This window comes from Panthera leo, chromosome E1 (genome assembly GCF_018350215.1).
Source record: "Panthera leo isolate Ple1 chromosome E1, P.leo_Ple1_pat1.1, whole genome shotgun sequence".
NCBI lineage: Eukaryota > Metazoa > Chordata > Mammalia > Carnivora > Felidae > Panthera > Panthera leo.
In genome coordinates, this window is record NC_056692.1 from 6042536 (window position 1) to 6060529 (window position 17994).

At 45.7% G+C, this 17994-nt stretch overlaps 1 protein-coding gene across 4 annotated transcripts in view; it reads left to right on the forward strand.

The window, feature by feature from the left end:
• MAP2K4 (mitogen-activated protein kinase kinase 4) overlaps positions 1-17994 on the forward strand; it is a 139172-nt gene that overhangs the window by 68556 nt on the left and 52622 nt on the right. For all 4 annotated transcript variants that reach the window (XM_042917526.1, XM_042917527.1, XM_042917529.1 and 1 more), the window contains 2 exons: positions 113-287; positions 15177-15296. In XM_042917526.1, the coding sequence (XP_042773460.1) occupies positions 113-287; positions 15177-15296 (295 nt within the window). The remainder of the gene's footprint in view (positions 1-112; positions 288-15176; positions 15297-17994) is intronic.

A 17994-nucleotide genomic window follows, 5' to 3' on the forward strand; every position in this document is an offset into this window, starting at 1 on the left:
CCCTGGAGGTCAGACCGTGTTTTTTTCCCACGCGTTCATCGGTGCTAGCTATCAGAAAAAAAGTCCAAACCTGTTTAAAATGTGGCACAATTGCTTCCCGGTATTTTAACAGAGAGAGGCTGAGAACACACAGCATCGAATCGTCGGGAAAACTGAAGATCTCTCCTGAGCAGCACTGGGATTTCACCGCGGAGGACTTGAAGGACCTTGGAGAAATCGGACGAGGAGCTTACGGTTCCGTCAACAAAATGGTCCACAAACCAAGTGGGCAGATAATGGCAGTTAAAGTAGGTGACGCCCGTCCTTCTTTTTCCGGTGCTTTCAGCCATTAGGTGCAACTTCCTGGTGCAGTCACTCCACTGTTGTTCTGTCCTCTCCCGGCTTGTGTGGCGAACGTGGGTGTTTGTAAAACCGTTTCTCCAAATCCTTCGAGGGTGTGAATCGTCCCGAGGCTGTCTGGCCGGTGGCATGTGCTTCCCTCCCCTCCGGAAGCGCCGAGGGTGTGAAGTGCGCATGTTCGCTGCGCTCTTGGCATGACGCGCTAACGTGTTTTCAACTCCAGGCCCTTCCGCTGCCAAGGTGAGTTCAGGCTGGGCGGCCGCACCCCTGGGAGCAGGGCAGTGCTGCACCGAGCCAGGCGGGGAGCTGGACGAAGAGGCAGCACACTGGGTTGGGCAAGGTGCGGGGCTAGGGCTAACAGCAGTCTCACTGAAGGTTTCCCGGAAACCACGCACATGCTGTTGCCACTAACCTCAACCTTACTCGGCCCTGACCGGCTCGGCTTCTGTTTGTTTTCTCATCTCCACCCAGTACTGCCCTGTTCCCCGGTTCGAAAGCTGGACTTGAAATGCGTACCTCGTGATAATGCCGTCACATTCCGTCCTTGCTGTGAGTGTCTGCCACCTGATACGTTCATGTGAAGAAGACGGCAGAGTGGCCCGGAGTGGAGATCGGCCCCACAGGCTGTCCTTGGCGGGCTGACGTCGGTGCCTGTTACGCATCGCTGCCGTCCATCCGACTCCTGTGGGGCCCGCGTAGTTGTAACGTGGCCGTTTGTTTGTTTAGATGTCGAGCAGATGTTCGCTGTGTCTCAGATGTTACTGGAAAATGGACAGTGTTGGGGGTGGCGGTTTAAAAAGAAAAAGGCAAAAGGGGATCCGAGTTACAATTCTTACGGAAGCAGTCAATGCCTCAGTTTGCACAATGGAGAATGGGCTTGCAGACAGTGTCGGCTAATCATCTTCCTGTTGAAACGCCTGTTTGGAGACTTTTTCAACGTGGCTTGATTGACTAGGCGCCTCAGTGTCGTAATTGACTTTTGGGAGGGGATTCGCATCACACTGATAGAAGATGCTCTCTGTGTTAAAGTTTACTGTGAGCAAAATGTTACTCTAACTGTTTTTGCCTCCTTCACTGTTGAGCATTTCTCTTTGTGGGGTCCTACAAACCGATGAGAAATTCATGATGGGGAAAACTTGTATGGTTCTTCACCTCGTTTTTGGTCATTGTTCTTTTGCATTGTGATGACGACTGTGGGCCTTTTTCTTAGGATGCTGCATACGTCTGCAAAATCTTGCACGTGAACTGTAGACCTCTAAAGACGCATAGGCTACGCCCTCTGCTTTGGATTATCTCTTGAAATAAACTGGTAGTCTTCTTGGAACGTGAAATGATTCCTCTATGTTTATTTTGTGCCACTGCAATGGAAGTGGGAAGTCATTTTATTGAGATTTTTCTGGATGAGTGTTGCACTGCTCTTCTGTATGCTGTCCGTGCATGACACTTGCTTTTACTTGGCTGGGTCTTAAGGGAGAGCTATCCTATGTAACTAAAGCTTCTAAACTTTCTTCCAGGTACTAGGGAAAGACCTTTTAAATAATTATGTCCTGCGATTTTCAGCCTGCACTCCATGCGTTTTACTATGTCGACCGTTATCATAATCTGTTTTAGTAATCTGTGTTGACTTCGGCCACAGTCAGTAGGTTTTCAAGGGAAATAAAGAAGGTACTTGCTTCATTGTGACTTGAAGGAAGCTTTTCTTAATTTGAGAACTTTTGAAACTGTGTAGTGCTCACTCAAGTTTTGAAGGCATTTAAAGAGTGAAAATAGGAAGTTGTTGTCCGCTGTTTGTAATTTGACCTTATTTTGAGAGCCCCTGTTGGAGTGGCTTTGAAAATCCCAGCTCTTAAGAAATACTTGGAGGGGGTCATGGGACCTCCAGATGGGTAACTCTCACATCAATACCTATCAGTTGGTACTGTCTCTGTTTGTTTATCACCTTGAGTTCTTTTTAATTTTTTAATGTTTCTTTATTTTTGAGAGAGAGACAGACAGACAGACAGAATGTGAGCGGGGGAGAGGCAGAGAGAGAGGGAGACACGGACCGCGACATCATGACCTGAGCCGAAGTGGACGCCCAACCGACTGAGCCACTCAGGTGCCCTGTGTTTATCAACTTGAATTCTTTTTTTTTTTTTCAATTTTTTAAATGTTTTTATTATTTTTGAGAGAGAGAGAGAGAGAGAGAGAGCGCAGGGAAGGGGCAGACAGAGAGGGAGACACAGAATCCAAAGCAGGCTCCAGGCTCCGAGCTGTCAGCACAGGGCCCCAACTCAGGGCTCAACCTCACAAACTGTGAGATCATGACCTGAGCTGAAGTCTGACACTGAACCGACTGAGCCACCCAGGCTCCCCATCACCTTGAATTCTTGAGCAAGCGGGTCCGTTTAGTGTGGGGAAGGTGGTGATGTGACGTTATCAACCGACCTATCAGTGGGGCGTACCATTGGATTCCATGACGTCATATGATACTGGAAGAGGGTTTTTCCATTCACATACATGACAGTTTGATACCAATTTGCAGACTTGTGTTTGCCTCCTACTGCAGTTTTTAAAAAAAAAATGGTTTTTTTTAACGTTTATTTATTTTTGAGACAGAGACAGAGCATGAACGGGGGAGGGGCAGATAGAGAGGGAGACACAGAATCGGAAGCAAGCTCCAGGCTCTGAGCCATCACCCCAGACCCCGACGCGGGGCTCGAACTCACAGACTGCGAGATCGTGACCTGAGCTGAAGTTGGACGCCCAACCGACTGAGCCACCCAGGCGCCCCAGCCACTGCAGTTTTTAAATGTGTATCTTGTGGGTCTCTCTGAAAAAGCTTAGCCTTTCATCACACCTGAGCGAGTGTATTCCTTATCACGTAGGCACGTGGACAGATGGACAAGAGCAAACACCCAGGGGCAGTATGTGATCAAGACATTAGGTCTGACGTAGACAGCCTGATTACTAAGTGCCCTCTGTGTTTAGCCTTGAGATAGGACTACAGAAATTTAAAAGAGTGGGAGACAGTGGTTTGCACTCCTGTGAGTTTTCCCTGGTTGTTGGTAAAATGAGAAACGCACTATACTAGTGTTTTACTATGCACTGGGGAATATGGAGGGGTTAACCTAGTAGATACTAAGCTTATGTTGGAAATAAGTCATCCTTAAGACCTATTTGCAGTTCTGTACAAAAGTGGACTGTGGTATTAGCCTGGTTTTATTATCATTATTCCTCATTTTTAGTTTTGGTTTTTTAAATTATTTTAAGCCCAATGTGGGGCTTGAACTCACGACCCCAAGATCAAGGGTCACATGTTCTTCTAACTGAGCCAACCAGGGGCGCCCCTGAGGTTTAGTTTTGAGGGAGCCCTTCCCCAAGTTTATTTTGCCACCTGTAAGAAATGTCTGAAAAGACCTGTTAGTAGAAATGGTCATCTCCAAGACGTAATCTAAAAATCAGCTAAGATATAATAAATCAAACTCAGCGAGGTAGCATAAAGCATGTGTAAGAGTTGTACATACAACAATTTCTCTTTTTCTTTTGAGAGAGAGAGAAAGAGAGAGGGAAAGAGAGAGGGCACGTGTGCGTGTGTGTGGGGTGGGAGGCACAGAAGGAGTGGGAGAGAGCTTCCCAAGCAGCCTCCGTGCTGGGCGTGGGGCTCGATCTCATGACAGGGAGATCGTAACCTGAGTCGAAATCAAGACTTGGATGCTTATCCTACTGAGCCACCCAGGCACGCCAACAATTTCTTGACCTTTGGCCCGAGGACAGTTCCTGAAGCTGCCAGTGAGGTTCAGCATTAGGACCTAAGATGTGGAAAATCTTGACCCTTCAGTTTTAATCGCACACTCATGGGAAAAAGGTCTTCCTCTTCTGTGACGGGGAGTGATACAGCTGGTTTGTCTTGTCGCCTGAATGACTGAGTCACGGGGCTGCCCAGGGCAAAGCCGTTGTCCTGGCCACCAGGTCTCCTAAAGCTCAGGAGGGACCACCTTCGGCTCTGGTAGGGTACTTCAGGCTTCAATCAGCATCTTCGGCAAATAACATTTATTTAATACCCCATTTCGCATGATGTTGGAATAACCACTAAATGAAAAAAATGAGACCCACACAGACCCTGTCCTCTAAGAGTAAAGTAGGTGTCTGGTTAGCTCCCTTCCGGGGCTAATTGTAATGGGGAAAGGCCCAACATTCAGATCAAATGTTTGAGGAAGGCATTGGCATCGGCATTAGGTTTCTGGGCTGGGGTTAGAGAAACTCACGTCTGGGAGAAACACCCAGCAGAGTCAGGCCCTCAGATGATCCGAATCAGCATGTCTGAGCAAATCTGGGGACACAGGAGTGAAGAGTTAGAAAGAGTTCAGGCCTGTGGGCTGGAATGGAGTGGTATGACAGCCTCAGGTTGTCAAGGGATTGAAAGGGATCGATGCCCCTGCAGACGGAGGGCAGTGGAGTTGTTTGTTAGAGGCTTGACCGTTGAGCGAGGCTGACCTCTCGTGGGAGGATGAAACCGATGGCAGGCAGGTAGGTGGGGATGGGATCGTGTCCGGTCAAGGTTGTCAGGGATGATACTACGAAGAGCATTCAGTCTTCAACCTGAGAACTCATCTGTGCAACTCAGAAAGACGGACTGGCTGTCTCAGATTAGGTGCTTAGGCCACACTGAGTTAGCAACGTGACCTTGGACTGAAGGGTTTCAGGCGTTTCCCCTTTCTCGAGGATGGGCCTCGCTCCTCTTGTTCTTTCAACCCTCCCTCAGAGTTTTTCCTCTACTGTTCCAACTCTGCTGGTGTATCCGTTTCAGTCGTCCCGGTCCATCCTAGGCTGGTAACCTGATCTCGATTCCTGCTTCTCCTTGGTATTTGGATCTCGCCTTCAGTGTCCTTGATGTACAGTTGAGACCTAGGTTAACCCTCATGCCTGGTGGGAAGGACCAGAGACCCCCCCCGCAGCCTTGGGGCTGGATGGTGCTTGCATCTGCTCCCTAGGTAGGCCTCCCCCACGCAGACAGTGCTGGAAGTATGGCAACGTGGGGGTCGGCCCCTGTGGACACCTTGCCACTTCTACCAGAAGTTCCCTTACTGAAAAATTTTGGCGGGAACTGTGAGGCTCACTGGAGGAGATTCATTGTAGTCCTTAAACATTGGTCTCGCACACTGTTCCGAAAGCGCTGGAATGATAGTTGACGGGAGCGGCCTTACATTTGCAAAGCTCCTTTCGGACGGTGTAGGGTGCTTTGTTAGGCAATTCTACCGCGTGTTGGAAGGCCAGAGTGCTAGCGTTTGATTTTCCAGATCACGTGTGGAATGCAGAAGTCATGGCTGCCTGGTTTTGAATTGGGACTGGATTCCAGGGCCTTCCACTCTTCTTTGATCGGCTACATCCTGTGGCTTAATTAAGCAGTCCGTGGCTGCTGGAGCCGTGTTACGGTATGTTCCTAGCGTTGCTTGAATGTCACGGTGTTCCAGGTGAAAAGTGCTAACAGAGGTGGGCAGATCCAAAGGCTGTGGCAGGACTGCCCTCCGGTCAGCTTGTTTTTTTTTTTTTTTAAATTTTTTTAACGTTTATTTATTTTTGAGACAGAGAGAGACAGAGCATGAACAGGGGAGAGGCAGAGAGAGAGGGAGACAGAGAATCGGAAACAGGCTCCAGGCTCCAAGCTGTCAGCACAGAGCCCGACGCGGGGCTCGAACTCACGGACCATGAGACCATGACCTGAGCCAAAGTCGGATGCTCAACCCACCGAGCCACCCAGGCGCCCCCCGGTCAGCTTGGTTTTGAACTCGCCTTGTGTAGCTTGGAACCCCTCACATAGACGTGTTCCTTTTGTTCCTAGCGGTTTTCCTCCATGGGTTCTTTCTGTTGATAGCATCGTATGTAGACTCCAATCAATAATATAGACTAAATAGCACTGTTCTGGCTGATGTAAGGGATAGGGGATGGCAACCCTGTGCCTGCCAATATTGGAAGGATGCTCTGGGCTCGTGAGCTCTGAGGAAACCTTTGGAATCTGTAGCTCAGCCTGTGTCGCAGTTTGGAGAAGAACCTGTCTTCCACCCCTTAGTCTAAATGAAGACCATCTGACCCCCTATTTGATATGCCTCCTGCAAGCGTTCTGTCATTTTTGTTGCTTTTGTCTTACGGTCATGCCCCGGATGTTGGTGGTACGTCATTTCCACTTGCATCGCACTTCGGTGTCATGGGTATGGAAGTAATGACCTGTCACTTGTCACCGATGATCTTTCGGCCCTTGTAAAATGTTAGCGCTACGGCTGTGCTCTTTATATGTGGATGATGTCATTAGTAAAGAGGAAGCCGGTGATCAAGACACGTCCAGCTTGTCCCATTAACCTTGCCCTCGGGGCAGCCCTGCCCATGACGTAATAAATACTCCATATATTTTTGGAACCGATCTCCCCAGTTCTCTGGTGACACATCAGAGAGGATATGTACAAGGAATTGCTTGGGCCTCAGTCTCCTCAGTGAGGAGAATAGGAGGTACTACTATTAACTAATTAATTTGATCAAGAGACAATTGAGAGTTCATTAAATTGCTTCTAAAGGCTTGGATGATTTGGCAATTAAGAATTAGTATTCTTTCTTCCTGCCCTGGTAGAAACACGTCTTCCTAATTTAAAACAATTGATTTAACAGGCACACTTATTATCTGTTACTCTTTGACGTGAAAACCAATTTTGCATCTGTGATCGGCATTCCAAATACTTGCCTTTTTTAACTTGTTTCGGCTAATGTTGCTGTCTGCCTTCATGCCGTTAGTGATGGCATTGTGAGAGTGACACAGTGGGCATTTTTGTATGTGATCGATTCAGAAGATTCCAGCAGCCAAGGATGAACCTGGGTAGCAGGGAGGAGCCTTGCTGCAGCTGTGGAACATGGAATCTTTGTTTTGGACTTAAGAAAATGAAAATGTGGCCCAAAGGGGATAATAAATAGCACGTTGACGTGCTGCCGTGGTTTCTGGGGTTTTCCACCCTTTGTATTGGAACTGAATTCTGGACATTTCTGTTGGGAAAGCAGCATGTTTGTAAGGATCCACTGGGGCACTTGGGGGATCTGAGTGCGATCCTATCTCCCATCCCCTGCGTCACTGATTTAGGTTGCTGACTGCAGTGGACCCCCCTTCATATTTTACCCACAGACGCTAATCATAGGAGGGTTCTTTGCAAGGAACGCTTAACAAATGGAATGCATTTATGGCGTAGCAGTATTGGCATTTGTGATTCCAGGAACGGGACACATTTTCAAAATATCACAGCTATATCAATTAAGATAATCCTTGTTCTTTTCGTCCTTTGATTTTATTAAAAAACTTTTTTTATATTTTATTTATTTTTGAGAGAGAGAGAAACAGAGTGCAAGCGGGGGAGGGGCAGAGAGAGAGGGGGAGACACAGAATCCGAAGCAGGCTCCAGGCTCCGAGCTTTCAGCACAGAGCCTGATGCGGGGCTCGAACTCATGGACTGTGAGATCGTGACCTGAGCCAAAGTCGGATGCTTAACTGACTCAGCCACCCAGGTGCCCCACCTCCTTTGATTTCAAATGGAATAGTTCCTGTGGAGAGGAGTCTCACCTAAGATCCCACGTGATCTGTTTGCTCGTGGATCAGTTCTAAGATTTCTGTGTGGCTGATATTTATCAATGTCCACTTGGTACAGACGGTCAACACAAGGAGCTTTGGGTTTCGTTTTTGTCCTGGAAGTGGTTGGTCTAGCTATCATATCACTCTGGCAAGACATTTGGTAGTTGTTGTTGTTTTTGTTGTTGTTTGGCAGTTTCTTGAAATACAGAATGCTCATGATTTTGGTAACATTGGTTGGTGATCAGTGATTACGTGTAGGAGTGAGCCACAGTCACAGTCATTGGAGTTTCAGCTTTTTGCCAGTAATCACAGACCCTGCACGGCTTTGCTGAAGAGTATATACCTTCTGGTGCTCTAGTTTGGATTGGTGACAAATTGAAAGTGACACTTTGTCAGATTGTCTTTAAAAAAAATTTTTTTTTTAATGTTTAATTTATTTTTGAGAGAGAGACAGACAGACAGAGCATGAGTGGGGGAGGGGCAGAGAGGGAGACACAGAATCTGAAGCAGGCTCCAGGCTCCCAGCTGTCAGCACAGAGCCCGACGCGGGTCTTGAACCCACGAACTGTGAGATCATGACCTCAGCCAAAGTCGGACGCTTGACCGACTGAGCCACCCAGGTGCCCATCGTGTCAGATTGTCTTAATCAACACCCAGATCGTCTTTGAAGCTATCCACTCATTTCTCTTACAGTGATGGAGCCCATCTCCTTGCGGAGTCTCATTGTATCCGTGCCCTAATTTCTCATCGGGGAACTCACTTCTCTCACTTTTAAATACTCGTACTTTATTCCAACTTCTAGGTAGTTGGAGATGAACATGTGCAGCAGGGGTATGAGTCACTGACCTTGCCCTTAATGACCTTGTTATACTGCCCTCGGGACCCTCACCCGAGCCCTACAAAAACCTGACAAGATTTTGTTTGAGAATTTGGGAGGCCTTATCTGCTGGGGCCTAGCGGTCATGCCTTGCCACATTAATTACCCCATTTCTTCTGTGTCCCCTCATCTCATTCCCCCCATACACATTTTCTCTATTTCAAAACAAAAACAAGAAAAGAATATCGGTTAGAATTGGTAGATATTTGGCAAGTTTATTTGACTATGTTGCTATTTTTAAATCTGTCTCTGTAAAAGTTCATTCCTGGACTCCTCAGTTCTCGACTCCTGGTTGCTTTGCAGATGACTTTTATCTTTTTTGTCTGGAATGATCCAATCCTAGGAACGAACATCTGTCCCACACATTGGGGAGCTGCTGTTTTTAATCAAGAGCATATATGACTTGTCATCAATCTCACTTTATTCTGTGTCTTTCGAGAATATGATGAGCTGTTTTCCCCTTCTCTGAGCAGGACTGGGATCCGGTAACCCAGAGGGCCTTCCCTCGCCATACACACAGACTGTCCAAGAGGTGGAGCTTGTCATCTGTCTGTAGCCTTTTCTGCTAGCTTGAGTTGGCAGGAAGAACCCATGTCACCGGAACACAGGCAGATGCAGACTGGGCCATTTTGAGGCAAACCTCTGCGCAGTCCCCAGTGGTGTATGTCCAGCCTCTCTGGCAACTGAGATGGCTTTGAGAAGTCTGACATGGGGCTGTAAGGGTTCGCTCTGAGTCAGAATGAGTGTAAGCATCACTGCCAGCTGGGTATTTAGTCAGCACCCAGGCACAGTGCTCCTTGGTGACCTTCTGAGGACCGACCCTGTGGGCCTTTCTTCCTTCGCTTCTTCTGTGGCTCGTCCCTTGGCCTTTGTGTTGCTAACCTTTTTCCCTTTTCTTTTTGCCACAGTTGAGCCGTCCTAGCCGCATCCCCTAACAGCGACTGGGCCGCCGTCACACCCTTTCCTCCTACCCCTTCTCCTTGTTCCTGAGAATAAATGTAGGACAGGAAGAGAAACAAGCAGAAACGACACGTCTTCATATCTCTAAGGGGTGAAAGCACTTTCTCTGAGAGTGTTTTCCTCTATCTTCTTTGCTTCTCGGCCCCCACCCCCCCCACCCCTGCTCCTTGAGTGAACATAGGTTTTTAATAGTTCCCACAATCCCTTTGCATTATAACAACCGGTCTTAATCTACTGGAAAGTTCTTCCCACTTACTGCTGTTAGTTTCATCCCTAGTCATTTACCGCTGAGGAGAAGCAGCACACTGCGAGGGGGAAGTGGGGCTGGCAGGGTTTGGAGTTAACGGGCGAGAATCGTGTCCGTGTGAAGGTCCCGGTGTATTTAGAGGCCATCTGGAAGGACGCCACATTGAAATAGCTGTTCGCTATCAGTAGAGGAGTATTTATGCCTTAAATTTAAATGGTCGCACATCGAGGCATTCCAAACGAAGGACATGTATAAGCTGTCAACATTTAGATTTACCAATGACTTCCAGACATCACGTTGCACAGGCACAAGGAAAGCGACCTTTCAGCAACTTCTAGATGTTTCTGTTGCCGTGGATCGGCACTGTCCTCAGAGTGGACACTGTTGTGTTTTATGCACGAGGTAGGAGAGGGCAGGAGGATGATTTTGAGCTGAAACTTTTAGCTTGTGCTTTGGAACCTGGTAACTATCACTACAGCATCATTCACAGGCCCCCGCCAGTGGCATGAGTTGGATTGGAGGTTTTAGGACAGTGAAGCTCTGTGGACTTTTTTCTTTTTAATTGGATAAGAACCACGTACAACCCTAACAGTCGTAACAATGGAGAACTGGTCAGTCAGCGCATCCCTTTTGTGGGTCACCGAAAGACTTTTCGCTGGGGTCATTTGGGCATTGCCGCTCTGTGGCTACGTGCTGTTTTTATTGGCATCTGCCTCCTCTTGTGTGGAGTGTAAAACAACCTTGAATACAAATTTAGACGACAATTTTTAAAATATTTTTTTTAGGGGCACCTGGGTGGCTCAGTCAGTCGAGCGTCCGACTTTGGCTCAGGTCATGATCTCATGGCCGGTGAGTTCGAGCCCCACACTGAGCTCTGTGCTGATGGCTCAGAGCCTGGAACCTGCTTCCGATTCTGTGTCTTCCCCCCTCTCTCTCTGCCCCTTCCCCGCACAGTCTCTCTCTCTCAAAAATAAATAAACATGAAAAAAATTTTTTTAATGTTTTTTTAGCTTCAAGTATATAAATTTCTTCACTGTGGAAAATGGCTTTTTCATGTAGGGTAGTCACTCTTGTTTGGATTTTAAGTGTCTTCTCTACATTTTGTTCCAAATAAGGTAAAATTTGCAATGATTTGAAAATACCTCATTATTGGAAAAGCAGTGTGGCTCAGTTTTCAAAAAGTACAGTTGCATTTGTCCTGAGAACATGTAATAACTTAAGTTAGGTTAAGAAAATAGTGACAAGTAAAAGAGCTCAATAATGAAGGCAGGAGTGATTTTAATGAATTCTGATATTTGGTTGAAAATGAAACTTTAAAAAAAAAATGTTAAGGTTCTTGAGATGATTTTCTTAAATGTTTTGTGGTTTTGTGTGAGCTTTTCCACTCTATTTTTTATGAGAGGGATAAAAAGTTTTTCCGAACTCAAGTAAACTCTAGTCTTCTCTAACTTTTTTTTTTTTGAAGCTTATTTATTTCTTATGAGAGAGAGAGAGAGCACACACGAACAGAGGAGGGCCAGAGAGAGGCAGAGAGAGAATCCCAAGCAGGCTTTCACGCTGTCAGCACAGAGCCTGACGTGGGGCTCGAACCCACGAACCGTGAGGTCATGACCCGAGCCGAAATCAAGCTGGATGCTCAACCATCTGAGCCACCCAGGCGCCCCAGTCTTATCTAACTTTTAAATTTATGGCATGAATGAAAATTTTCTGTGACTGAAGACATTTATCAATACATTTGATTTCTGAACATTCTAATTAGGGGAGATTTTTACGGATACATTGGCAACGCCTTTGTACTTTTATTTTCCATCCCCCTCCATTAAGAAAAGCTTTTTTTTTCTTTCTGTCTTTAATTTGAAGATCTAATTGGCTTTATGAAGCAATCCATGAATCAGGCAGCATCCCGTGTGGCAATGAGAGGGGAGCTCCCAAGGACAGTTTCCTGAAGGGAAGGGGGGTTCGTTCATGTCTTCAGTTTTCTGTGATTTTCTGCCTGAATATTTGAGAATCTTGGCTGTACTTACCTCCAGTGGTAGAACTCTTACCCGTACACATTGTTTTGTTCTATTAGAAAGGCTGTCTTTGGTCGTGACTCTTATTAACTGTTCTCTCATTGGCTATTGTTAGTCATTGATCGCTGTTAAGTATTCTCCAATGTGAACATTTATTGAGTTATTGAGTTAAAATCATTGATTTGAAGCGACCACTATTGTAGGTGTGTGAGTGGTTAATCCCCCTTTTTGAGTCCTTTAGGACTTTTGGATGAGTTTATTTTATTAAGTATTCCCATATAACAAATGTTGCAGTAGAATCCTGAAACTTACGTATAATTAAGAGTTAGCTCCTGCTTACTCAGTCCCAAACAGTCCCGACGTGTTATCATCAGCTACTCTTGTACCTACTGCCTGCCCCATGGGCCAGATGTTCAGAGAGCGTGAAGAGGTGTTCACCCGCTGACAAGCATCCAGGAGCGGAATCTATTTCCTGGGGGGCCGGCAGGCCACACACAGCAGCCCCGTGTTCTATTTTGTACCAGTGGTGGCATTAAAGAACAGCTTTCAGACGAGTCGTCTTACTGCCATGCCCATGAGCTCAAACGTTAGAGCGGGGCCAGGAACTCTCTCCATTCCGGCTCACGGGAATCCTGTCCAGGACCGAGAAGGAGATACCAGTCCGATGGTGGGGCTTCCGTGAGGCCTCCAGGCGTCCTTGCTGTAGCTACAGCAGTATTTTTAGAAATTGGTCCTCAAGAGCCAGTCAGAGTAACTCTCGAGGTTTTGGCTGTAATGTGATTTCCCATAGTCGAAATGCAAACAGCTGTACAAATTGGAAACTTAGAAAACTGTATAACCAACTCAGGAAAAGAATCTAGCAAAGAGGGCATCTTTTACAATAGTGTCTTGTGAGTGTGAGTGTGTTTATACTTGTCCGTATATCCATACAGGCAAAAACAGAAAAAAGTTTTTAAACCTTTAAAACCTTTTTAAACCTTAAAGGGAGAATCCTTGAGTTGATGGACATCTCCCCCAGAGTATCATCTCCTTTTTCGTCCCCCATTTGTCTCTGATCACCAGCTCTTTTTCTTTTAAAAAATGTTAAAAATGTTAAAAAATTGCCTTCCCCAAACGAGTATTTTCACAGCTATTCTTTTAACGTTCTTTCTTTCTTTCTTTTTTTTTTTTTTTTTAAGTAAACTCTACACCCAATGTGGGGCTTGAACTCACAACCCCAAGATCAAGAGCTGCACACTCCCCCGACTGAGCCGCCTTAAGTTACTTTTTTTAAAAAACAGGAATAAAGTGTAACTTAAATGTTTACCAGAATTATCCATGTCATGGTTTTCAACTGATAACAAATGATATCTCTGGGCTGTTTTGACTTTTTACAAACATACTTTGTGAGCAAACGTTATCCTGATGTTGATTAAAAAAAGAAAATAATTTATCCCCAAACTCTGATCGTCTAATAGTCCATAAAATATAGAAATGAGAGAAAGAAGGAAACTTTTCTTAATTTTACAAGTATCAGCCTTATTTTGTCATTGTTTTTCATTTTTCATATTTATTTCTTGTTTATCTGGCCAGTTAATATCCAATGTAAAAATTTTAAGTAAATCCGTATATATGAGATGTATGGGAGTCAGTAAATTCTATTTGCTATCAAGTACTGTAGCTAACGGGCTACAGATTTTACGTAGCACAATGAAATTTGTTTGTGTGGGGAGTATATGGAATGTCTCATTTAGTGGGGAGAGAGGAAAACGAAAGAAGCTGCTTCTATTCCTTCTACAACCGCTTATTGTCATGTTACATGGAATACGTCTTTTGTACCTCTCTGTGCCTCTGGCTTCTCTTCTGTAAAATGGGCTCAAGGATTTAATTGTCTGCCTTCATCCCTTTCAAGAACATTGAGGACAGATACCTTGAAGTCTTTGGAAGACAAAATGCCACGTTGTGTATTTTTTGATATACTAACTTGCCTTGTAAGTATGTACTATACGTTGTACAGAGCGGTGCGTTGTGACCTTGTGAACTTCTTGATGAGAAAAACGTTGTTTGCATGCCTCGATGTTGAACTATAACTTCATTATTCATGTTTTACGCTTTCTGAACTTGATTCTTTCCTGTCTCGCTAGTGCAGTGGGAACGGTCCCTCCGGACGTGTCCATGTACAATACCATTATGTGGTGGGAGGTGGGGGCGCTAAGTTTTCGAGGCAGTCTTTTAGAATTTGGCACAGAAGTCCTACAGGTGGATTAGGGATATACCCCAGGTCTGCCGTGTACGAGAAGAGGGCCTCATCAGTTTAGGGATAGACAAAGAGCCCTCGTTTTTTCATTTTTAGATTTTTCTTCCATATGTTATTACTACCCTACATTCTGACTCCTGGGGTAGAGAGTCAGGTAGAACTTTTTGTTCTTTTTTTTTTTTTTTTTTTAAATGTTTATTTATTTCTGAGAGAGAGAGAGCATATGCAAGTGGACAAGGGGCGGAGAGAGAGGGAGACACAGAATCTGAAACAGACTCCAGGCTCTGAGCTGTCAGCACAGAGCCCGACACGGGGCTCGAGCCCACGAACCGCAAGGTCATGACCTGAGCCGGAGTCGGACGCTTAACCGACTGAGCCACCCAGGCACCCCAAAACTTTTTGTTCTTAATGCACCAGAAAGTGTGGCAAAGGGGGACTATTGCAGTCTAGGATTTGGGGCTGGACTCTTTTTCCAGCTCTCATGAATGAGGATGTGAAGCTCACGATTGTTCACACGAGAACTGCTTAAAGTCTCGCTCATTGTGGTTTTCTTTATATTTGCATGTGAGGGTTAATTTTCACTGCTAGGAACTTTGTTATATAACTTCCAACGTCATCAGTGGATGCTTGTGGTTAAAAAGTCCTGTGTCCTTTAAAGAAATTCTTAAGTGCTGTTTTGCTTCAAAAAAAAAAAAAAAAACCCAAAAAACATAAATACGTAAAACAAAATCTCCTAAGTGCTATTTTGTTTTTCTGTGATAAAAATTGTTCTTGTAAAGTCTAAGGAAGATGATCATTTTTTATGTCTGGTTAGCATTTATGACATTTGCTTATAAATTTTCAGTCTTGTGGTAGCCTTTGTTCTCAGGTTTCTAAAGTTGTTTTATGTGTTTATGACATCTTTTGTCATTCTTTTCCAGAGAATTCGGTCAACAGTGGATGAAAAAGAACAAAAACAACTTCTTATGGATTTGGATGTAGTAATGCGCAGTAGTGACTGCCCGTACATTGTTCAGTTTTATGGTGCACTCTTCAGAGAGGTAGGAGCAAACACTTTGGGGTTTTAGCCGACGAATAAATATCGAATTGGAATAGATAAGAGGATGACGGGCTTAGGTTCTGATCTTCAGTTAATTGCCATACATTAGCAGTAAGCTAATTGCTCAATGTTTAACGTATAACCGTGAGAGTCTGCGTATTAATTTCCAGCACTCACCATTCCTCAGTTAAGGGGCGAATCTCGTACTTTTTATATACGTATATATATTTATGGCTGTTGTATGTGAATCCCATATTTCCTTTCTTAGAGTTTCTGTTCTTTAAGAACCTGGCAAATCAGCCGACTTCTGAATATTAACCCTCTACCGTGGGTTAAGTTCTTCCTCTTGTTGACTCTGAACTCCCTTGGTGTTCCCCCCGCCACCGTCCCCCTTTTGAAACTTTATTTCTGTCATCAGATGTATCTGCATTTAATATAAGCATTTACTCGTCCTCCTCCAGAACCCCCAGTACAACCCAGGTGGAAATAAACAGGTATAATAGAAATTCTTTCTTTCATCGAGTCTCGTTATCCAGAGTTGTTTGTAGAAACTGCACGGTCTCGGATGGTCTTGGGATCACGTGTCTTCTTTCGGCCTCTGGGTATCTTGCGTCGTGCTGAAGGTTGTCACTTCTGTCATTTCCAGTCCTTCCACTGCCTGACGTAGGGCAGGGAGTTAGGGCAGTGGGCGGTACTGGAGCTGGGCTTGGATCAGATACTTTCTGGGGTCTGGGACAGTCCTCACGCACTTGTGGTATTTAGTTAGGTGAGTAGGACTTCAACTTAATGAACCTTTAAGCACTTTTTGTTTTTTAATGTTTCTTTTTGAGAGACAGAGAGACAGAGCACAAGCGGGGAAGGGGGCAGAGAGAGAGGGAGACACAGATCCGAAGCAGGCTCCAGGCTCTGAGCCGTCAGCACAGAGCCTGATGTGGGGCTCGAACCCATGAACTGTGAGATTATGACCTGAGCCGAAGTCGGATGCTTAACCGACTGAGCCACCCAGGTGCCCTGAACCTTTACGCACTTCGAATACTCTATAAAATACCAATCTAATTTCTTTTTAAAGTTTATTTATTTATTTGAGAGAGAGAGGGAGTGTGAGAGAGCGCACACGAGCTGGCGAGGGGCAGAGAGAGAGAAAGGAGAGAGAGGATCCCAGGCAGGTTCTGTGCTGTGAGCACAGAGTCCGGTGCAGGGTTTGAGATCATGAGGTCTCTCATGAGACCATGAGGTCATGACCTGAGCTGAAATCAAGGGTCGGACGCTGACCTGACGGAGCCACCCAGGCGCCCCAGTACGATTCTCATTTTGAAAAAGTTAGGCTGAGTTTGTGCTGGTGGGGTCGTTACGAGCTGGGGAGGAGCCCCCTGCCCCTTCTTTTTGGGACTGGATCACAAAGCGTGCATGTAGCCTTGGGGGTTTTGTTGTGGCTCCTGCCTTAAAAAATACTGTGTTGTGAGACAGCACTGACTGTAGCCCTGACTAGAAATGTATCAGATCTTGTCACGCAGAGGTTAGTCAATTGATTCCCCCACTCGATCCCTACATTTGCATTTACTTGCTTCCCTGTGCTTTTGATGGGTGACTCTGTCAATGGAATCCTGCTTCACGATCGCGCCCGCTGCTTTGTTGAATCCGTAATTCATGACTGTTAAGTCTAGTTTCATGCAGTTTCTTTCTACTCCTGTCCCTCAGATATTCGTTTTTGTGGCCAGACACACCGAATCTGTTGACTTACTTCACCAAAGCACGTCGGTTGTGTGTCGCGACAGTGTGCAGTTCTGTGTTTTCGGGAACGTACCTAAGTATTACATGATATCGTGCCGTTTGTAAGATCACATCTGGAACTTTCTTCATGTCGCCCAAGGCTCTTGCCATCTCCTCCTCCCTTCTTCCCCCAGACCATGGATTTATTCTTCATAATCACTAAATCCTCTGGCCATTTTACTCTTCAGATCATATGCAGGATGGGAGTTGTTGAGGGACTCGACTAGAGGTTCTGTCCTAACCGCGTTCCACGTCCGCTTTCCCAGGGCTGTATTCACTGCTGCTCTGGACTCCTGCCGGCTCAGTCTTAGCCCAGAGTGCTGGCACATGCCAGCCTGTTTCCTGTGGCCACTGTTTCCTCGTTCCCGCAAGCCACACTTCAGTGCGTGACCCCAGCCTACACAGGGTGGACGTCTGATTTTACGAATAGAAGGCAGAGTGATACCCATGATTGCAAAGTATCGGAAACAACACAGAACAGCTTGGAATAGGTCTGAGCAGTATGCTCATCTTTTCTTATCAACAGCTGGGTAAAATTCAGTTTTATGGATCTCAGGAAGGTTGCAGGGGGTTGAGATATGCAGCTGTAAGCACAAGCATCTATCGAACATTCTAGAGTTTTCACGTGTATTCTCTTGGTTACAGTCTCAGGGGGCTTAGAGGCATTATCCCCCTTCTCCAGAGAGAGGCTGAGGTTTGAGGACTGATTTGATGGGCATCACATAGCCAGGAAGTGATAGAGATGAGACTTCACAGGCAAAAATCTCACTGTTATTTCTGTGATGGAACAAGTGGTCCAGGGATGAGGAACTTTTCAGCTTCATTTAAAAAAAACAATCTGCTGGGGCACCTGATGGCCCAGTCGGTTAAGTGTCTTACTTGGGCTCAGGTCATGACCTCATGGTTCGTGCATTTGAGCCCCGAGTCAG